Source organism: Scyliorhinus canicula, chromosome 5 (assembly GCF_902713615.1).
Source record: "Scyliorhinus canicula chromosome 5, sScyCan1.1, whole genome shotgun sequence".
NCBI lineage: Eukaryota > Metazoa > Chordata > Chondrichthyes > Carcharhiniformes > Scyliorhinidae > Scyliorhinus > Scyliorhinus canicula.
In genome coordinates, this window is record NC_052150.1 from 196,111,592 (window position 1) to 196,134,883 (window position 23,292).

The following is a 23,292-nucleotide window of genomic DNA, read 5'->3' on the forward strand; positions in this document are numbered from 1 at the left end:
ATTCCTTCTGGAAGATGTGGACCAACGTGTGTTGCATGAATGCTGATAATTCTTGATACTTTCCGACAAATAGCTTAACCACTTTGTGACAGCCAAATACCCATTAAAAATAGATAAGAATTTTTTTAAATGAAGTCATCACATATTACTTCATTTTGCATTTGCTTTAATCAGAAATAAATTACACAAAGCAATTTAAAATATAAACAAACCTCATGGATGAAATAGACTTTGGTCCCAACATAAATTCCCATACGCACCACAGCACGGACAGCAGCATTCATACCTATGGTGATAAATGAAATTGAAAATCAGAATTACCAGCAAAAAACAAAATAATGCGGTTGCTTATGGTTTAAAATCTTTTCCTCATTTAACTTGTCATGTTGATATCTTACCACGGGATGCATTAACATTGTCACCCGTTTATTCAATGTCAAAAGTACATCTTACCTATGGGGTTTATTGCAGTTGGCCTACTGAGAACAACAAGATTACTGGAATCAATTGGATCAAATTGAAGAGAAGCAGATGCAAGAAGCCAGAGGATATAGGTAGGGTTCTAAATGAATACTTTGTGTTAAGAGTTTACTCGTGGGAGGGACAATGTGGGTCCAGAAATCAGGGAGAAGGACTAGATTTGGATTTGTCACGTGTACCGAGGTACAGTTAAAACTATTGGTCTGCGTACATTCCAGACAGATTATTCCAAACATGAAAAAAATAGGACATATGATAAAGACACAATTTATACACAGAGACACAGACATCTGGTGAAGCATACAGAGCGTAGTACTACTCAGCAAAGATGTGTGTATAGATCAGTTCAGTGCATAAGAGGGTCATTAAGGAATCTGGTTAAAGTGGGGAAGAAGCTGTTTTTGAACCTGTTAGCGCGTGTTCTCAGAGTTTTGCATCTCCTGCCCGAGAGGTTGGAAGAGAGAAAACCCGGATGGGAGGGGTCTTTGATTATTCTGTCCACTTTCCCAAGACAGCGGGAGGTATAGACAGTCAATGGATGGAGGGCGTGATGGTCTGGGCCTTGTTCACGGCTCTCTATAGTTTCTTACGGTCTTGGGCCGAGCAGTTGTCATACCAGCCAGATAGGATACTTGCTATGATGCATCTGTAAAAATTGGTAAGACACAATGTGGACATGCCGAATTTCCTTAGTTTCCTGAGAAAGTATAGGCGCGTTGTGCTTTGTTGGTCGTAGTGTTGACGTGGGTGAACCAGGACAGATTATTGGTGGCGTGCACACCTAGGAATTTGAAGCCGTCAACCATCTCCACTTCAGCACCATTGATGCAGACAACGGTGTGTCCTGAAGTCAGTGACCAGCTATTTAGTTTTGCTGATGCTGAGAGAGAGATTTTTATCGTTACACCATGCCACTATTTTCTCTATCTTTCTCCCTCCTGTACTCTGACTCATTGCTGTTCGAGATCCAACCCTCTATGGTCACGTCATCAACAAACTTGTAGATGGAGTTGGTGCCACATTTTGCCACATAGTCATGTATGTTATAGGAAGTATAGTAGGGGGCTAAGTATGCAGCCTTGCGGGGCCCAGTATTGAGGACTATCATAGAGGTGTTGTTCATCTTTACTGATTATGGCCATGGGTCAGGAAGTTGAGGATACAGTTAGAACATAGAACATAGAACAGTACAGCACAGAACAGGCCCTTCGGCCCTCGATGTTGTGCCGAGCCATGATCACCCTACTTAAACCCACGTAACCCGTATACCCGTAACCTAACCCAACCCCCATTAACCTTACACTACGGGCAATTTAGCATGGCCAATCCACCTAACCCGCACATCTTTGGACTGTGGGAGGAAACCGGAGCACCCGGAGGAAACCCACGCACACACGGGGAGGACGTGCAGACTCCACACAGACAGTGACCCAGCCGGGAATCGAACCTGGGACCCTGGAGCTGTGAAGCATTGATGCTAACCACCATGCTACCGTGAGGCCCCTTACAGTGGGAGGAGCGAAGTCCTAGATTTTTGAAGTTTTGATATGAGCTTGGCTGCGATTGATAATTATCTTTATTCTTGTCACAAGTAGGCTTACTGTGAAAAACCCCCAGTCACCACAGTCCAGCGCCTGTTCAGGTAAACTGAGGGAGAATTCAGGGGCGAAATTCTCCGACCCCACGCAGGATCAGAGAATCGGCCGGCAGCGGCGTTAATCCCGCTCCCGCAGGGTTTTTTATTCTCTGACCGGCCAAAAACCGGCGTTGTGCAAATCCCGCCGGCAGCCTCTGGAAACAGCTGGCGCCGGCGGGATTTCATTATATTTTTGTTTCAACAAATCCCCGGCCCGAATGGGCCGAAGTCCCGCCGACGTGGCCACGTCGGCGAAAAACAGAGTAGCTTTAAAACGGCGTCAACCATTGATGATGGTTGACGCCGTTCAGTGTCCGAGGGCAATTGGGGGGGGGGTTGCGGCATGGGGGAGGGGGGGTTGCGGCATGGGGGGGGGGGGGGTTGCGGCATGGGGGGGGGTTGCGGCATGGGGGGGGGGGTTGCGGCATGGGGGGGTTGCGGCATGGGGGGGGTTGCAGCATTGGGGGGGGGTTCGGCATTGGGGGGGGGTTGCGGCATTGGGGGGGGTTGCGGCATTGGGGGGGGGTTGCGGCATTGGGGGGGTAGGGGTGGTGGGGAGGGGGTAGGGGTGGTGGGGAGGGGGTAGGGGTGGTGGGGAGGGGTGGTGGGGAGGGGGGTAGGGGCGTTGGGGGGGGGGTAGGGGTGGTGGGGGGGTTTGGGGGCAGCGGCGTGCAGAGAGGGGGGGCGACGGATGCCCGGGGCCAACGCACACCCCTGTACGCCGCTGCCCCCTACCCCAACCACACCCCCCTCACCACCCCTACCTCCCTCCAACGCCCCTACCCCCCTCACCACCCCAACCCCCCTCCCCACCACCCCTACAACGCCGCCCCCCCATCTCTCGCAACGCCGCAACCCCCCACCCTCAACGCCGCAACCCCCCCTCATCGCCGCAACCCCCCATCATCGCCGCAACCCCCCACCCTCAACACCGCAACCCCCCACCCTCAACGCCGGGTCCCCCCCCTCAACGCCGGTACCCACGCCCCCTCCCTCCCTCTGAAGGCCGGTACCCACACCCCCCCCTCTCTCCTCCACCCCCCCTTCCTTCCTCCTCCCCCCCTTCCTTCCTCCTCCCCTCCTTCCTCCCCCCCCTTCCTTCCTCCTCCCCCCCTTCCTTCCTCCTCCCCCCTCCTTCCTCCTCCCCCCCTTCCTTCCTTCTCCCCCCCTTCCTTCCTCCTCCCCCCTTCCTTCCTCCGTTAGTGGGGGGGGGGTGTGGCGTTAGTGGGGGGGGGGGGGTGCGGCGTTAGTGGGGCGGTGCGGCGTTGAGAGAGGGGTGGGCGGCGTTGGAGGGGGGTAGGGGTGGTGGGGAGGGGGGTAGGGGTGGTGAGGGGAGGGGGTTGGGGTAGGGGCAGCTGCATGCAGAGGGGGGGCGACGGTGCGTTGGCCCCGGGCATCCGTCGCCCCCCTCCTCTGCACGCCGCTGCCCCTACCCAACCCCCCCTCACCACCCCTACCCCCTTCACCACCCCTACCCCCCTCCAACGCCGCCCCCCCTCCTCTCAACTCAGCGCCGCAAACCCCCCCCCCCTCCTCTCAACTCAACGCCGCAAACCCCCCAACGCCGGGTCTGTCTCTCTCTCTCCTCCCCCCCCCCCCCAAATGCCGGTCTGTCTCTCTCCTCCTCCCCCCCCCCCCCCCCCCCCCAAAATGCCGGTCTGTCTCTCTCCTCCCCCCCCCCCCCCCCCCCAATGCCGGGTCTGTCTCTCTCTCTCCTCCCCCCCCCCCCCAAATGCCGGTCTGTCTCTCTCCTCCTCCCCCCCCCCCCAAATGCCGGTCTGTCTCTCTCCTCCTCCCCCCCCCCCCCTCCAACGCCGGGTCTGTCTCTCTCCTCCTCCCCCCCCCCAAATGCTGGTCTGTCTCTCTCCTCCCCCCCCAACGCCGGGTCTGTCTCTCTCCTCCTCCCCCCCCCCCCCCCAAACGCCGGGTCTGTCTCTCTCTCTCCTCCCCGCCCAAAACGCCGGGTCTTGCCACTTCCGCAGCGGATGAAACTGACGCGTATCGCGTCAGTCCGCTGCTGGCCCCTCCGGGAACAGAGAATAGCCGCCTAAAAGAAGGCCCCCACGCCGGAGTCATCCACACCAATTATGCTCGCCGGAAATCGGCGTTACGACGGTCTGCGGAGAATTTCGCCCCTATCCAATTCACCCAAGAGCATGTCCTTCAGAACTTGTGGGTGGAAACCGGAGCACCCGGAGAAAACCCACGCAGACAAGGGTAGACCGTGCAGACTCCACACAGACAGTGATCCAAGCCGGGAATTGAACCTGGGATCCTGGAGCTGTGAACCAACTGTGCTAACCACTGTGCTATTATGCTGCGAATATAGTGTTGAAGGCGGAGCTGTATCAATGAATAGCTTTAAAGAGATTAAGGTAGAGAGGGAGGTTCTGAGGAGTCTGGCAGGCTTAAAGGTAGACAAATCTCCAGCACCAGATGGAATGTATCCCAGGCTGTTGAGGGAGGCAAGGGAGGAAATAACAGGGGCACGGGCAATAATTTTCAATTCCTCTCTGCCTCTGAAGAGCAGCACGGTGGCATAGTGGTTAGCACAGTTGCTTCACAGCTCCAGGATCCCAGGTTCGATTCCCGGCTTGGGTCACTGTCCGTGTGGAATCTGCACGTTCTCCCCATGGCTGCATGGGTTTTCTACGAGTGCGCCAGTTTCCTCCCACAGTCCAAAGATGTGCGGGTTAGGTGAAATGGCTATGCTGAATTGACCTTCGTGTCCAAAAACGACTAGGTAGGGTTACGGGAATAGGATGGAGGGGTCAGTTTAGGTAGGGTGCTCTTTCAAAGGGCTGCTGCTGACTCGATGGGCCAAATGGCCTCCTTCTGTACTGTAAATTCTATGATTCTCTCTGGCCATAGGAGAGGTGCCAGAGGACTGGAGGATAGTCAATGTGGTACCATTGTTCAAGAAGGGAGTAAAGGATAAATCAGGAAACTACAGGCCAGTCAGTCTAACCTCAGTTGTAGGGAAACTATTGGAAGCAATTCTGAGAGACATAATGAATCTGCATTTGGAGGGGCAAGGATTAATCAAGAACAGTCAGCATGGTATTGTTAAGGAGAGGTCATGTCTGACCAATTTGATTAAATTATTTGAATAGGTGATCAGGTCTGTAGATGAGGCCTTTGCTATTTGTGGTTTATATAAGTGACTTAGACATGAATGTAGGAGGGTTGATCAGGAAGTTTACAAATTATATGAAAATTGGTGGGGGTGGTGAATAGTGAGGAGGATAGACTTCAATTACAGGAGGATATAGACGGGCTGGTCAGATAGGCTGATCAGTGGCAAATGGAATTCAATCCAAATAAGTGTGAGGTGACGTGTTTGGGCAGGACAAAGAATGCAAGAAACTGCAGAACCCTGGGAATCACGAAGGGTCAGAGAGACCTTGGTGTCCCTTATGGTAGCAGAGCAGGTGGATACAGTGGTTAAGAAGGCATATGGTATATTTGCCTTTATTAGCCAAGGCATATAGTTTAAGAGCAGGGAGGTTATGCTGGAACAATATAAAATATTGATTAGGCCGCAGTTAGAGTATTGTGTGCAGTTCTGGATTCCACATTATCGGAGGGATGTGATGGCAGTGGAAAGGATGCAGAGGATTTTGTCTGGGCTGGAGAGTTTCAGTTATGAAGAGAGATTGGATAGACTTCTTGGATGGTTTTCCTTGGAGCAGAGAAGACTGAGGGAAAACATGATTGAGATGTTTAAAATTATGAGGGGCATAAATAGAGTAGACAGGAAGAAACCTTTCCCCTTAATGGCGGGATCAATGACCATGGGACATAAATTAAAGGGGCAGGAGGTTTAGAGGAGATGTGAGGAAATACTTTCATACCCAGAGGGTGGTGAGAGTTCAGAATTCACTATCTGAAAGGGTGGTGGAGGCAGAGACTCTCATAACATTTAAGAAGTATCTAGATGCGCATGTGATGCCAAAGCATAGAAGGCTATGGGCCAAGTGCTGGAAAATGGGAACGGAAGGTGGTTGTTTCTGACTCACGATGATGCAATGGGCCGAAGGCCTTTTCTGTGCTGTATGACTTTGACATGATCTCAAACAGGAAACCTGCCAATCAAGATTTTAGCAGAGTAAAAACATATAATCAGTAGCAAAATTTAAACATTTTAATACTCACTCAAGATGGCATTTAGAAAACCGATCAAGACATCTAGTTATTTATTCATGTTGCTCTATACCAGTTGTACATAAAGCTGGAGGAAACCTATTCATTTCCTTGAAAGTGTCAAGTTTCATGTACGCTTAGTGGTTAAGCACCACTTTGGAGCATGTAAGTACACACACACAGCAACACAGCCTCCCTGGGATTCTTCAGGCAAATTTAAATGAGATATGATGGAAGTTTTCCTATTTTCAAGCAGGACTTTTGAATTTCCTAACAAACCATCTGAGCGTGACGGAAGTCTCTATTTTTCTCCCCAATATTCACGGTCAGGTTACTGTGAGTACGCTTGTCACAAAGTCAAAAGGTTGTGGATTTAATTCTCAGTTTTTAGAAAAATAATGCATCATTAAGTTGAATGTACATAAATTGTGATAAGCAAGGTTAAAAAGGGTTTCAGTATCCTCCAGGCTTGGTGCTGAGAGGTCTGAGTGGGCTGTGGCTGAAAGGTCAATCGTTTGTGATACGCACATACATGCACATTTTTAATGAGGTTTTACAACTATGGAAGTTAAAGAAATGGGTTAAAAAGGGGATAGAAGTTTAGTGATTTTCGAAAAAGAAACTAAGTAGCAAAAATTGGGCTGTAGCCTCACGACAGTAGTCAAGTGATACAGAGAAAGGCGGCGGGGGGAGTTTAGTCTTTATCAGAAAGCGAAGACAGGCATTTCCAGGAGACTAGAAGTACTACACGTCTACTGAGAGATGAAGCTGAGGGAATTTGCGAGTTTGCTCTGCAGTTGAAGGGTGTCCCAGAGAGGGATGATATACAAATTGGGCGAGAAGCATCAAGCAAATGCTCAAGAATTCACCAGAAGAAAATCATCTGCATGTGTGCCAGTTCCAAGCATGGAGCCCTTGTGTCTATTTTTCTGGATTTTTAAAAAAACTTTTATGATGGTCGACCGAAAGAGGGTTGGTGTACTTGGTGACCGCTTTCGTTCCCTCTGAGATGGCATGTTTGGCCAGTTCCCCCAGCAGCATGAGGCGGAATGTGCTCTGGATTCCATGGGCCGAGGTGGTGTGCGGCTTGTTGTAGGGAATGAGGTGCAAAGTCTCAGAAGCGATGCACTAGAAAATGTCAATCACAATGGAATTCATGACACTCATTGCCTTGGAGGAGAACTGGGTGGAAGAGTGCACCTGGGTCAGCACCCAGTACACATAGGTGGAATAGCTCTGCCTGCAGGTTTTCCTCCACTTCCTGGATGCCTTCTTGGTGACTTTAGTCAGTGACTGCTTGGATGCCTTGCGGGACGCCCCGTCCTTTGTCAGCTCAGGCAATATGCTCCACTTTGACTGACCGACCGGCCCCCAGACGCCTTCTGTATCAAGCTGTCAATGTAACAGCAATTGCATCTTTTGATAATTACACTGTTAAGTCAATTGCATTGTTTACAACAGGTGATCAGATGATAAGAGAAGCTATCACTCTTGTTAAGCTGTTCTGAGAATAAACCTGCTTAAGGTAAAACACAAGCTTCAGACTTATTCCTTCACCATATATTATTGGAATTAACGAGGCTAATGGTAACTTCACTGAGTAAAGAAATATGCGGGAAATTAGGTCTTATTCTTGCGTTTCAACAGAGGTCTTTCCAAACTTCCTTTCTCGTGTAATATAGTTCATTTTTCTATTCTTAATAACTATTTTATTCTTTGTGTTGGAAGTTCTTCAGCAGCCTCGTGTAAATTCGATCAACAATTTTCCTCCATAGCTTAAAAAACAAAAGTTAGGGGGCTGGATTCTCCCAAAATGGGGCTATGTCCCCATGCCAGCATAAAAACACTAGCATTGCACTCCAGAGTTTCCTAAAAGAAATACCAGCCGATTCACTTACCTGCAGGGGGCTAGCAGGGACCGGAGTGCTTCACGCAGCTTTGGCTGCCGAGGTGGGCCCCCGCACTTCCAGTTTCGAGTCCGCACATGCGCACGGCGGCGGCCTCTAGCGGCCACACCAAGCGTCATGGTGAACTCGAACCGCGTAGGCACCTGGAAGATGTAGCCCCCCCCCCCCCATTGGCCGCGCGCCCGAGGAACCATCCGGCCCGATCTCTCCCCCGGCCGCCCATAAGGCGCCTCCTAATACCCGATCTCCCCGCACACTCACCAGGGCGGCCAGGGACCGAGTCCGCACCCTTAGTTCCACGCCTTCGGGAACTCGGGCAGTCGGGAGCGGAATATCGCTGGGCGGGCCTCTGGCAATGGCTCCCCAGCCATGTGATTAATTCGAAGGTGCGGTTATTCGCCGGACTGGGCGCCGGGCCCGATTTTGTTGGGAAAGTTGATTCCCCGTCCCCGTGCCAAGCACAATTTCGCGCGGGTAGCGGAAAATTCAGCCCAGGATCTACCAAGCCAGGTTTCACTCTGGGATTGTACTTGTTTAATTATCGCCTGAAATTGTAAAATATTCTCGGGAATTGATCATATAATTGAGGCTGACAGGGCAGCACGGTGGCGCAGTGGTTAGCATTGCTGCCTATGGCGCTGAGGACCCGGGTTCGAATCCCGGCCCTGGGTCACTGTCCGTGTGGAGTTTGCACATTCTCCCCGTGTCTGCATGGGTTTCACCCCAACAACCCAAAGATGTGCAGGATAGGTAGATTGGCCACTCTAAATTGCCCCTTAATAGGACAAAATAATTGGGTACTCTAAAATTTTTTTTTTTTTAAATAATAATTGAGGCTGACAACAGTGCTGGAGAAATCATCCTTTTGCACAAGATGTTAAAACAAGATCCTATCACAATTTCTGCTGGTTTAGATAATGTGAATGATCCCACAGTGCTGTGTTAAGGAAAGGAAGGAGTGCTATATTAGGGTTAATTTTACTTTCCTCGCAGGCAGAAATTGGCAGTTGTAGATTGGCAGTCATTATACAGCCTGCCATTCTTTCCTTTTCAATTATTCAAATCTAAAGTAAACATTATTCCTCTACAGTCCTCGTCAACACCTTCCTTCAACCAACAAGAACTGAATATTCACTTGATTGCTGTTTGGGGGAAATTGATGTGTATAAAATCACCCAAGTGACAGTGGTTCCTACACTTCAAAATAATTAATTTTTATGGGAAGCACATCTGTGGATGTTAGTATTGGAAAACAGGAAGGCTCTTTACTGAATCAATATTTGACTCGCCATCTCTCCAATATCTACATACAACACATGCAATTATTAATCAAATGCCATTCCATTCAGATTTCTTGTTCTATCTTGAAACATCAGTGCAAATCCCAAACTAACATATACACAATCACCTGCTTCCCTCATCCCCAATCCTCTGGCACAACTTATTTTTCTAGGCCCTCCTCCTTGAATTTCCGAATTATCTTTACTTTTCCCTCTCCCTCCATGTATCTCACAAACAAATTGACTGCTATTCTCGAAATAGTTATATTTTGCACCAAATTCTGAACAAACACGAGCTCCAAAACTGATGCACAACTGAGCAACTGCAGAATTACTAGTGACAAGCCAATCATGGTTCGTTCCCTAAAAAGGACATTGGTGAATGGTCTAGGTTTTTACAACAACTTCATCATGACCATGATTGCCAATGGTCCGCTCCCGAACGGTCGCGTTCCCGACGGCGTGGAACTAAGGGTGCGGATTCGATCCGTGGCCGCACTGGTGGGGTGGGGGGTGGGGAGATTGGGCATTAGGCGGGGCCTTTTGGGTAGCTGGGGGAGAGATCGGGTCGGATGGTTCCTCGGGCACGCGGCCAATTGGGGGGGGGGCTTACATCTTCCAGATGCCTTCACGGTTCGAGTCCAGGCTTTCTTATATCGAAAATTTTTAAAACATTGCCATTGGGAGATCTGAACCATTTTCTGAATTATCAGTCCAACAACAAATACTACACCCACCTACTGTATTCTGAATTTGTCCAGATTAAGCTCTTTTAGGAGCACATTTCACCTATTCTGCACCTCTGTCCCACCCCAACATAATTTAGGAACTCAGCGTTATTACCTGCTTACACTATGTAGGTTCTGATTTGCAACAGCTCAAACTAATATCTTATTGTAGGCCAGAGCAAATGAATTCTAACGTGACAATCTCATGACATTATCCTGTAAAGCTCTCATCTTTCCAAGGGTCCGACGAGGACAGCCTTAGACCCACCTGCTTAATCTGTCATTAGAATTCACGGAAAAGCCAGTGCTCAATTCCAGGCCTGTCATTAAAGACTTACAGAATTTCATACTTCCAAGACAGATTTGGTAATCTTTACATAAAAATACAATTCATCTAGTTTTTCAACTCTACATCATCTGTTCTGCCTTACTTGTTGTCAAATTTAAAATGAGCAACTACCACTTTTTCTTTAAATACAAGTAGGTTAAAAATAATCCTCTTGCTCCAGGATATACATTCATGCTAGATGGACTGAATAGTTTGTTTTTTTTAAATGGTAAATAACAATTGCAAACACCAAAACTAATTCTCCAGTCAATGCACAAAATCACTGACCCATCTCTATGGAAACTATCCAGCATTGTAACCTGATGCAGCTCTTGATCAATGCCAAAAGAAGTTACTTTCTGGTTAAGTCGCTTATATACATAGTACAAGCAGGAGTGTATACATTCTGTATGTCTACTTATGATACAGAACTCAAATTAAACCCTTTAATCTTCTTTGCAGAAATTTAAATCTCAGAATTATTTATTCGTCTTATTCTTAAAACATAGAAGCAAACAGATCCATGAATTATTTCAGCAACAATTATCTGGGAAGCATCCAATTGTTATTGTGTTTTCTAATTGTTCAAAGGCAGACAAAGCTGAGTTTGTTACCTTTATGATTTAGTGCATGTTGTGTTATGTATTCTGGGATAACACAGGCTGCAACTCGATGCAGCTTTGACCAAAAAATACTCCAGACTTTGAAGTAGGTTCAATGTGATTTATTGAACCATTAGCACAGTTCTCTATGAGTTTGACTCTCCTGCTAATTTTGCTATAGTAACTCAGTCTAAATAACCAGTCTGCTCTAAGCCACGTACGTGGTGGACGTGATGCCTCTGATCTGCCCCTGTCCTACTCTCCAAGTGTCGCCTGTGGAAAGAGACAGAGCATGTGTGCCCTGTCCTCAGATATGGGTTGTGTAATGCCCCCTTGTGGTAGTGTCACCTCTGGGTGGCTTGACTGCCCATTGGTTGTGTCCTATTCTATGTGTTCATTAGCTGTATGTCTGCATGTCATGATGTCTCTGGTGTTCCCTCCAGTGTTTACTTAGTCTTAATGTATTTACATTAACCCCTTGTGTATTTAGTGATGCATATCACCACAGTGCATTGCATGATGATTTTTTCTTCTCAAACTCTTGGTTTAATTTCTATGATTTGGCTTCCTTTTCTTGAGGCAAGGTCTCATAATTCTGTTCCAAGGACTCTAAATGATGGTGTGCCACATCCAAATGGCTCGTCAGCATGCATGACAGTAAATGTTGTAAGTTTAACTTGTATGTCAGATTCAGAAAGAATATTTCCGATGCTGGTGTCATAATTTGAGGATAAGGGGTAAACCTTTAGGACTGAGGCGAGGAGAAATTTCTTCACCCAGAGAGTGGTGAATCTCTGGAATTCACTACCACAGAAAGTAGTTGAGGCAAAACACTGCAATTTTAGGAAGTAATTAGATATAGTTCTTGGGGCTATAGGAATCAAGGGACATGGGAGGAAGGTGGGATCAAGGTATCAAACTTGATGATCAGCCATGATCATAATGAATGGTGGAGCAGGCCCGAAGGGCTGAATGACTTCCTCTGAGAATGTGAAGCAAGGGTTAATAGCTAGAACAAGCCAGAATGACCGGGATACATTAGTGGAAAATCACAAAGTAGAGGAATGTGTTATTGAAGCCATTGAAGGAGAATGAACTTGCTCAGATAAAGGAGTGATATTTGAAGTCGTGAGCCGACTCATGACTATAAGCCGAATAGCCTTGAGAAACAAGGCGCATGGCCGGATGACAGGATATGAAATGTGGGAGCCGCTTGCAACTATAGCTAACATCTGTTAATTAAGCTAAGACTGCTACATACTCATGTGCCAATAGATAACCTCAAAGTCTGTAAAATCATGTACTGGAACTATTGCAATAACCAATGTATGCTTTGTAATGGGGGCGAGCTCAAGTGAATGTAAGGGACAGCCCCCTAATAATACATATAAAAGAAGGATGTTTTGAGCAAAACTTTGGCACTCTCAGAGGTGTTTCTTTGGAATACCTAGAGAGTGGCCCCGATCGCAATAAAGAATATTCTGAAGTACGGACGTGTTCGAGATCATTTCTTCCGGACTGAGAGACAAGTGAATTACACACGCATTCACACCTCCTGCTTCTATTTTCTATCTATGTTTCTATGAAAACCTGCACAGCTATACATCTACAACCTAAAAATTACTTAATCTTGATTGCAATTTTTTTCAGTGAGCAATGATGAAATGAGGTATGCAGGACAATGATAGAAGAGCAAGAAAGGACTGGTATTCACCATATATTGAACATTTTAAGGCTTTTAGCAACAGTGAATTACAATCTGCGAGTATAACAGTTCAAAATAATTCAGTGATCTGTAACACTACAGAAAGAACAGCACTGAATTCCAAGCTGATTGGCAAAACATACTCAGATAATGCTTTCATGGCATCAGTACATACTCGTATAGTGCTTTCATGACATCAGGACAATGCAAATGTTGTACAGTCAAATAGGTACTTTTAGTCATTGTTGTAAATTTCACTGGTGTTCTGACCAATTATGCTTGAAGTTGAGTGACATTACTGTAGAGATTTACAAGAAAAGTGGCCTAATGACTGTAATCGGTTAAAATAATATTGCAAGATTGCTGCCAAATTCACACAACACTGGATTTAGAAATTCCTGTTTCACTACTTTCTGATGTTAGTGAGTCTGCCACTCTAGTACTTGACATTTAAAGTACACAGAACTGAGTAATGACGCCTAAATTAAGCTATTGGCATGGTTTTAGATTTGTTTGCTTAATTATGTTTCACCTTCTGTTATAACCCCAATGGAAGTCCGGGATCAGGACCATACGATTTGCCATGACCTCCACGGAAAAAGAACTTCCCCTTTTGGGGGTGGGGAGAGAGAGAGAGAGAGAGAGAAAGAGGGAGAGAGAAAGAAGGAGAGAGGGGCAGGGTTTCCCCTTTACTACGAGAGCCCCAGTGGTATAAAAACCACGGCTTAGCTGCAGGTCAGGGAAGGAGACATTTAGAGGAGTGGAGGAGTATTGTAATAAACTTTGTACTTTAATTTCTACCATTGTCTATGCGTTCTACTGATCACGGATTCAACACCTTCACTGTTGAGCACCTACAATAATGGCTTAGATACTACAACCTGCTCATACACAAAATATATTCCAAGTTGTATCACTGATACTGACATGAACAACAAAAGAATACACAAATCTGACTGATACAAGCACTTGGTTCATTCTGAAAGGGTGTAGCATGTAACCGAGAGGGGTTGAAATAAGTAAACCCAAGTGATAGTGACTATTTAACTCTTGGTTTCCCCAATGTAAAAAAAAATGCGGCACAGTGGTTAGCACTGCTGCTTCAGTGCCAGGGAACACGTTCATTTCTGGCACTGGGCGACTATGGAGTTTGCAAGTACTCTCAGTGTCTGGATGGGTTTCCCTCGGGTAATCCGGTTTCTTCCCACAGTCCAAAGACATGCAGGTTAGGTGAATTGGTCATGCTAAATTGCCCATTCGACTCCAAAGATTTGCAGGTCAGGCAGGGTATATGGCAGGCGAGTGGCCGAGGTAGGGTGCTCTTTCAGAGGGTCGGTGCAGACTCGATAAGCCAAATGGCCTCCTTCTGTACTGTAGGGATTCTATTTTATGAAATTATAATCACTGTGAAAATAAAAATTATCTTGCATGCAACCTTCCTTATCCTTTGGGGTTTAATTAGAGTAGAGCTGCTTCAGCTGTTAACAAATGAGTGACTACAGGCTGATGACAAATGAGGGTCACATTTTTTCCATTAGCTTGAATTCCTGCCACTACTATATTTAGTTTGGGGCCAGCAAAAGTATTCTCTAAAGAGCAAAATAATGCATGATCCGGGTCATGGTGACAGTGTGTGACAAGGAAAAAATAGCCCAATTATTTTTCTTGTGTTTATAGCAAATTCCCAATCTGAAAAATAAGAAAAGGAATTAAGTTATTTTAAAAGTGTATTTTAAAACAAACTTAGTAACTATTTAACAATTATAAAGGTAACTTTTCAGGGCGTGTTCAGTTATTCACCAAATTTCATTAACCACAACACTCTCAACATCCCACCTGATTTTAAAAGTCATTTAAATGTGTTTCAAACATTGACGTGGAGCTGGGAAAGTTGGAATACTCAATGGTCTCGCCGCTTGCCTGTTCTGTGGCAGAGTGGGGTCCACAAGTGCAGCCTACATTGGAGCCCCAAGAGACAGAACGCAACTCCAGGATTTCTGCGCTTAGATTAGGATAAATGGTCGGCACAACATCGTGGGCCGAAGGGCCTGTACTGTGCTGCACTGTTCTATGTTCTATGTAAGGCACACATGCCAGACATCATGAAGTTGTGATCAGTTTTCGAGAGATAACAATGACAGTTTTACTGGGAGCTTAAATTCCTTTGCTTCTCCCTCAACATATTTCGAGAGCCTAACATGTGGAATGACACCACCCAAAGAGTAATACAGACCCCAGATAAGGATCTATGTTCATGGAAACTGTTCAGTAAGAACAATTATGTAGCTATTTTTAAATGTGCATGAGAGCAGGGAGAGTAGGTTAAAAGGCCTCATGGCGGGGGGCCTAAGGGGATTCTCAAACACCAAACTACTATCCATCTTTCCTTCCCTAGATAATCTTGATTGGCTATTTTTTTTAACATAGTTTGCAATATATTCACAGAAGATTTCATTAACATAACAAATTGCAATGCATAATTCTCGAAGAGCAGACCGACCCCTTGTTCAACTATTGTTAACATGAAACCTTGCTCCACTTTGGCCTTCAATGTTTTGGCTTGATTCATTTAATCCTTACAGTGCAGTCGGACCATTAAACCCACCCTTGGAAACAGCACCCCACTACCTAGGCCCATACCCCCACCTTATCCCCATAACCCAGTAATCTAACCTAACCTTTTGGACATGGAGGGGCAATTTAGCATGACCAATCCACCTAACCAGTTCATCTTTGGACTGTGAGAGGAAATCGGAGCACTCAGAGGAATCCCATGCAGATAGGGGAGAATGTGCAAACTCCACACAGACAGACAGTCACCCGAATTGAACCTGGGTCACTGGTGCTGTGAGGCAGCAATGCTAACCACTGTCACTGTGCCGCCTATTGAATAGATGTTACTACCATCACAAATGCAGAATACCCTAAGGCACTTCAGGGGAACATTATCAGATCAAATTTGACTCTGGGGCACAGAAGATATTTGTATGACCAAAAACTTAAATCAAACAAGGTGTTAGGGATTCGAAACAAAATAAGGAAATTGCTGGAAAAAAAGATCAACAGGGTATTGGAGAAATAGAGTTAGTATTTCAAGTTAGGTGAACTTTCAGAACTTATGACCCTTCAGCAAGGTTTAATATATTTCCTAACAAGTTATTGAAAATGCCTAATCATTCCTTTAGAAACGTAGGAAACAGCAGGAGGCAGTTATTCAGCCCTTCGAGTCCGTGTCTGCTCCACCATTAATTATGATCATGGCTGATCATCCAACTCAATAGCCTAATCTTGGGGTCAGAAAACTTAGCCTGGCCTCTTTTGAGTCCTGCATCTTGCCTGACACAACAGTTATTTGGGCATGCATGCAATGAGCAGCACCACTCACCAAAATAAACAAGATGCTGCTTAGTATCCAAATCAGGGCACTGAACGACATGGATTTTAAAACTCTGGTCGGCCAAGTTTGAGGTGCAACTTGGCCTTAAAGAAACAGCTGGAAGCCACTCAAAAAAATCTAGAAACTCAAGGGTCTTGTTTTGCTTGGCCCAGGAAGAAAATAGCTCTCTCTGGGCCCAAAACTAACCGCCCAACCCACCCAATCAAAGCTGCCAGCCAGCTGGGCACTGGGATTGGCCAATGTCCTGTCCTCCCACAACTAACGAGTTGCAGCAAGGCATTTGTTTGGCATCTGCTCATCACTGGCAAAATCTAAATGAATCTGGATCCAAATTTGAACCCATTTCTGGCCCAAGTTGTACTTTTCACACAATGACCCAGGTCAGCCCTTCAGCAGTGGTTTTCCCAATGGGTTGTAAAGTGCAATTTTACATCAAAAAATAATTTACTTGTTGAACAGCATTCCCAGAAGAGGGCGACCAAGATGATCTGGGGACCTCGGGTCACACAGACTGCAAGGAGAGTCTACAAATTCCCACATGCTGCAGGCGGTGCAACACACAGGACTGTGCTCCCCTGCTATGACTTTAGTTACAAGACTCAAAAGAATTTAAGGGAAGTTTTTTCCCCAACAAAAAAGCTGAAACTCTTACCTTACTGTAGCTTTAAAGTGGAGAAAAGAACTTATCAAGTACCTACCAGTCCACACTCTCACTTGTGCGGACGTTACATTTCAGAAATTGATGTCAACTCTTCCGGTACCACCGAGTGTCAGGAGTGCTCTTCTCTGCACACCGCACCTCACAGGTCAGCTCCTGTAGCTGTCTAATTGGGCCGGATTCTCCTTTCCCCCAGCCGCATGTTTGTCGATAGCGCACCATTTGCTGGCAGCAGGATTCCCTACTCCTGCCACTTGCCAATGGGATTTCCCACCGAAGCCCCCCCCCCCCCCCCCTTCACCCCGACACCACTGGGAAATCCACAGGTGGGGTTGCGCTGCCATTAGGAAACGAGAATCCCAACGGCCAGAGAATTTCGGCCATTATCTATAGTCCTTGGTCGTTTGCATAAATTGATTTTATATATTAAGCCCTTTCCCCATCTTTGCCAACTTCCCACTGTGTCCAAATTCCCAATTAAGTCACTCTGTTCAGATGCCAGTCCATTTCAGAACCACTCCATTCAGGTTAAATCACCAACAGTCTGCTCTCAAAGGGAAGGGCAGCCTATTGTCCTCTGGCGACATTTACATTTTAAAATATCAAGCACTCTATGCCTCAAGACTTCTAATGCATTTATGAACTAATGCTAAGTCGTAGGGAATACAGCTGGTCAGAGTTACGCATAAAGTGTAGAGCCAAATGTACATACAGCTTGCCTCAGTTTCCCACAATCAGAGAGAATACAGCGTTTTGAACTTCTCAAGCAATTTCCTATGGTTGGCTGACTAACACAAGACTGTATAGGTAGTGTGGTGGATGGGGGGGGGGTTGAGATTTGGGAAAAATACATTCAGTCACAGAGGGATAAGCTTGATCAGCCAAGTGGCCTTTTGTTATCTCCGTGAGTCAATCCATGCTGCACATAATGTGACCCTCTTAAGACTGTTTCATAGCTGCTCTGGCAGAGACCCAGAAACAAAGTACCAGACAACCTTCTCCAACCAAGGAAAGCTGTTTTGATGCAGATAAGCTATCCCCAATCCATATTAAAGTGCAGTCAATAGATGAACAGCCCAAAGACTGATTTTCCATTTAGTGCACGTGAATGTTGGCGCATTCGGTCCACATTCACCAGTGTGAAATATGTCCAAATTTCGACACATATTCTGCACCTCCTAATTGCTGATTCAGAAGTAGCTCTTACAAAGAAGCCTAGAAATAAATACATTTCAGGCATCCACATCAATGCAACACATTTACTGTGTCATCACTACAGTAAAAGTAAAGTCGCCATAGTCCCAGATGATCTTAGGCTGCTTCCCACTTTGAGGGGGAGTGCTAACTGGTGGTGATTTAACCTGAGGATCACCACACCTCAGGCGTGAGTGGCAAGGTTGATAAGATGGGACCTTCATGAATAACCTCAGCCAGTACGGGAATTGAACCCGCGCTGTTGGCCTCGCTCTGCATTGCGAACCAGCTGTCCAGCCAACTGACTTTAGAGATGACAATATGGATACAAAAAGGACCATATTTTGCTGCTGAAATAAAATAAATCTGTTATAATTATGAACCAATAGCACTTGCGCACATTTAAGTGTTTTATCACGATAGTAAATTTTAGGAAATGAATCAAGGTTTCTGCTCGTGAGTTTAATTATTCTATTATGTTGCAATATACTAATACCTCATCTGACTTTCTTTGAAAATAAGTGAGCTTGACTTAAGCTTCAAAAATATTTAGTGAACCACACCAATAATCAATAAACAGAGCTTTAATTAAGATTTAGGTTAAATACGCTTGAGATTTAAAGTGTTCTCATCAAAAATACAGTAACTGAATACTGTAATAGTTACACAGTCCTTATTTATTTGATTCAATTTGTCAAGTACACATTGCAAAGACTCTCTCTTACTACCCTGACAACATGGCTCAGCACCAACTTCAAAAGTAAACAACCTACTATTGCAGCATCACATTTCCATTTCACAAAGCAGTCTAATTTGGAACGTTTCTATGAGAGAATAGCGATTCAGTGACACATCAAGGCAGTTCTGCGCTCCAATGTCGGTGTAATCAACACTGTCAAAATTAATTTCACATAAGATAGACTCTTGGAACAAGCAGAGATGAGTCCTGCATCCCATGAATGTGAACCAACACATACCCAAATCTCAGGGTTGAAAGGACCTGAACGTATATAGTACATAGTAAGCTCACTGTTGTAATGGAGATGCAGTCAAATTGCGTATAGCAAGATTTCACAAAAAACCATGAAATAAATTACCAATTAAAAAGGTTATAGTAATGGAATAAATAATGGTTAGGACACTGGGAAGAGATTGCACACTCTTCTTCAATACAGTGACAATGAATGTTTGATGTATACCTAACAGCGCAGAGAGGGACCATAGCTTAATGTCTAAAACATACTGCATCATTCCCTCTGTTCAGCAAGTCGTTGTCGGCAAGTCCTAGACTGCAATTTGAACCCATCACATTTTGACTCTTAAGGCAAGAGTGAAATTTGTTAACTCCCTGGTTGACCCCCACTAAATTTTGAATGAATTTAAACAGCGAACTATTAAATTCAGAAATTGTTTCAACTCAACAATCAAGAAAGTAAAGAACCCATTACCATCTGAATTTCCTCTCCTGAAGAAGATCATTTGACTATCATTTAATTCCTTTTACTATTAGGTATAAAGTCAAACAATTAGGCTCTGATGGGTAAACTGGAAAATTTCCAGAGCCATTCTCCCAGAGGCTGCTTGGGGGTCACCCACAAGGGTGAGAGACCAAGTCAGAGTTTTTCACTGAATATCAAGACCCATTGACAGAGGTGAACTGGACTTTTTAAACTCTGCCTCCAGGTCTCTTCCCTCTCCACAGTCTCAAAGAACTAGGCTAGCTGCCTGAAAGCAGCCTACGGGCAGGCAGCCAGCCCTCTCCACCTCCCTGGCCACAGCTGCATACCACCCTGTGGAAGGGGCACATCTCCACCTCCCCCTCCCCTCTAAAACTTATAACGTGGCCCTGCAGCTGGACACTTTCAAATTTAATAGTTTAAAATTGTAGAAACCAGCCCCATTCCCCTCTCTCTTTTACCTTGAACTGTAGGTTGCTGCTTCGTCAGTGTTGGAAAGCCTCCTAATGATCCTCGTGCTTAAGATCCCACCCACTAATTAGCTAATTTGGGGTAAGCACCGTTGTGCAAGTGTCCTCCAAACGTGTGGGACTATGACCCCCATTTGACTCCAGTGTCAGGGTCCTGATCCAAAGGACAAAATCCTGCCCTTCATGTCAGCAGGCATTCCTCATTTCAACTTACCCAGTAATCATACATAATATACAATCCATCTCTCGCAGTGATGGGCAATCTAGATTAGTGCGTGGGCATGTTCTAGCCCTCCTTCATCCCAGTGGGCCGCAAGGTTGAAATCGACAATGTTCATTAACCATGACCCCAAGAATAGGATTAGATAAATTTAAGGGCGGCATGCGGCGCAGTGGTTAGCACTGAGGCTGTGGCGCTGAGGACCCAGATTCAATTCCTGGCCCTGGGTCACTGTTCGTGTGGAGTTTGCACATTCTCCCCAATCTCTGCGTGGGTTTCACCCCCCAACCAAAAGATGTGCAGGTTGGGTGGATTGGCCCCGCTAAATTGCCCCTCAATTGAAAAAAAAATTGGGTACTCTACATTTAAAAAAAGATAAATTTAATACATGTTGAATATTTAATAATAAGTTATAATGATTAAGCCCTATCATCAACTTAAAATGGTACAAACAAAATAAATATTTACACTTTGGACACAGAGGGAGCACACAGCTCTCACAGTCAATGTTGTGAGCAATCAGCATGAACCTCATTTCACTTGTCCTTGCTTTACGTGCATATCGCTTCAGTCATACCAGTGGGGAAAAAATCTACGTGAATGGAAATCAGTGGAATGCAGCAACCCTGTGCATGGGCATCGGTCAACAAAATGTCACCAGAGCCACAATCAGACCACCATGTGGCCCCTCGGGCTGCAGATGGACCACCACTGGTCTACTGAGATATCTGGATGTGATCAGAAGTGTGTAACTTGGCAACCCCCTCCTTATTCTTGAGCACCAAAATTGATCTTAGCTTCATGGGCCGCACGGTGGCATGGTTGTTAGCATAAATGCTTCACAGCTCCAGGGTCCCAGGTTCGATTTCCGGCTGGGTCACTGTCTGTGCGGAGTCTGCACGTCCTCCCCGTGTGTGCGTGGGTTTCCTCCGGGTACTCCGGTTTCCTCCCACAGTCGAAAGATGTGCAGGTTAGGTGGATTGGCCATGCTAAATTGCCCGTGGTGTCCTAAAAAGTAAGGTTGGGGGGGGGGGGGGGGTCGTTGGGTTGATACGTGGGCTTGAGTGGGGTGATCATTGCTCGGCACAACATCGAGGGCCGAAGGGCCTGTTCTGTGCTGTACTGTTCTATGTTCTTTTTTCAGCAAAAGGTTTTATTTATTTTGGGGGGGGGGGGGGGGTGGAAGAGGGCTTCAAAAATATTCATGAACGCACCGGCCTTTCAGAAGTCTACGCAGAGCAAAAGGGTTAATGGCCTCAGTACGCATTTGCTGCTCTTAAATAATTGATTTCCAGCCAGGCATACGAGAAGGAAGCTTTTTAATCGAATCATCCGTGTAACAGAAACGGGAGCCCTCAGATTGGTGGCCACACTTCCCGCATGGTGGATAAGGTAGACAAATCTCAAGGTCACTGCTTCGCAATTGAGACGTGCGAGATTAATGGGTGTTTGGTCAAGTGAGATGATTCAGGAGGAGGAGGAGGGGAGAAAAAAAAAACAATTCCGTATTTGCATAAGGGACAAAAAAGGCAAGATGCTGGTACAACACAGCACTGAGGGAGGGAAGGAGCTGTTGTAAACCATCCGGAACACAGGCAGGCGGGGAGCCCAGATGATTCTTGCACCCCGCCGAGATCCATTCGGAAGTTGGCTGAAGAATTTACGATTTGAATGGGATAACCTGACTGACTGACCGACCGACCATCTTTCACGCCAAAACTCGCCTACAACTCCTCCCCTGTAGACTGACGCATAAACTCCGAACCGCAGTGACTCGGTCTGGATCACGTACACTGGCTCTTCCGTGTCACAGCATCTTCAAACCGAAGGCACAACATGGGCACCACACAACCAGCAGAACACATCTAAATATTTCAAACCAAAAAATACTTTATTGCCAAAGTTTCTCTGGTAAAGAAAAAAAACACACACAACCCGATATTTAAAAAATGTAGGAAGGGTGGTGGATGGAATTCGCACACCTGGCTGTCATCTTCCCTTTAAAGCAAAAAAAAGTCTACGGGTTCCTATTTAGAAGGGGAGGGGGAACAAAATCCGACGAAACGTGAGAGTTTTCAGACCGATTTGTTTTCTCTCTCTCCAAAAAGTCGATGTGAAGCCCACGGAATATAAAGTAACGCAATGCGGTCGGATGCGGCTCTCTCATCGGCACCCGCCCGGGTGGTGACTAGTTAAAAATAAACATTTTCTTTGAAAATAAAATTCCGAGCACGTTGGTTTTTCCTGCCGGTCTGTGCTGACTAACTCACTCGCACACCTCAGCTGCAACTCTTGCATTAGCTTTTTTTTTTACCTTGTGCATCCCCTCCGCTGGTCAGGACGCCGATGGCTTTCCCGCTGCCCGAGAGGTTCTCCAGGAATTTCTTGCCGTCTTCGCAGACAGTGTCCATCCTTTGCCTTTATTGGGGTAGTTTTAAAATGACCGGAAATAAAACGTTCAAAGGAAACGTTGAGAATTTTTTTTTGTGTGGTGGTGTGTGTGCGTGAGACGGATGGAGGAGAGATATCTGCAGGGACAGTGTGTGTCGCTCTCTCTCTGTTCAGAGCCCAGATGTTACCACTCCCGTTGACACTCTGGTTCTCACGCTTCACTGCCGACTCCAAAGCCTTTGCTTGCCGCTCAGCCTCAGCCCCCACCCACACCTCTCAACCTAACCTTGCCGAGCCCGCCCCCATTGTGCCGTCAGGGGCGCAGAGAGTGACAGCCGCGCTAAACCTATGGGCGAGCAGCCGTTCCCCGAGCTCCCCAATCAAGAGGCGCCGGAGGACAAAGGAGGGGGCGGGGTCGAGGGCGCTTTCCAAGTTTGGATGCGCCGCCCGTCCTCCCAGTCGGACTCAATCTTGCCTTCCTCCTGTTGTCCTCTTTTTCTTTCCCCCACTCCCCTCTCCCCCCACTCCTCTCCTCAGGGCGGATATTGAGTTTCTGCTCAGTTGCAGGGAGGGGAGGACCATGGTGTCAAGGTACAAACTGACCTATAATAATTTGAAAAATAGTAATAATCCACATTAGCTCCTGCCCCTCTCTCCACAGATGCTGTCAGGCCTGCTGAGGTTGTCCAGTGTTTT

General features: G+C 46.3%; 1 protein-coding gene across 6 annotated transcripts in view; it reads right to left on the reverse strand.

The window, feature by feature from the left end:
• Positions 1-22,873, reverse strand: part of LOC119966509 (ATP-dependent 6-phosphofructokinase, platelet type-like) — a 131,054-nt gene extending 108,181 nt beyond the window's left edge. For 2 of the 6 annotated variants that reach the window (XM_038798318.1, XM_038798315.1), the window contains exons 1-2: positions 22,520-22,873; positions 213-286 (exon numbers count right to left, since the gene is read on the reverse strand). In XM_038798318.1, the coding sequence (XP_038654246.1) occupies positions 213-286; positions 22,520-22,616 (171 nt within the window). In that variant the 5' untranslated portion in view covers positions 22,617-22,873. The remainder of the gene's footprint in view (positions 1-212; positions 287-22,519) is intronic. The other 4 variants (XM_038798316.1, XM_038798317.1, XM_038798313.1 and 1 more) reach the window with 2 other exon arrangements.
• Between the last annotated feature and the right edge of the window lie 419 nt (positions 22,874-23,292).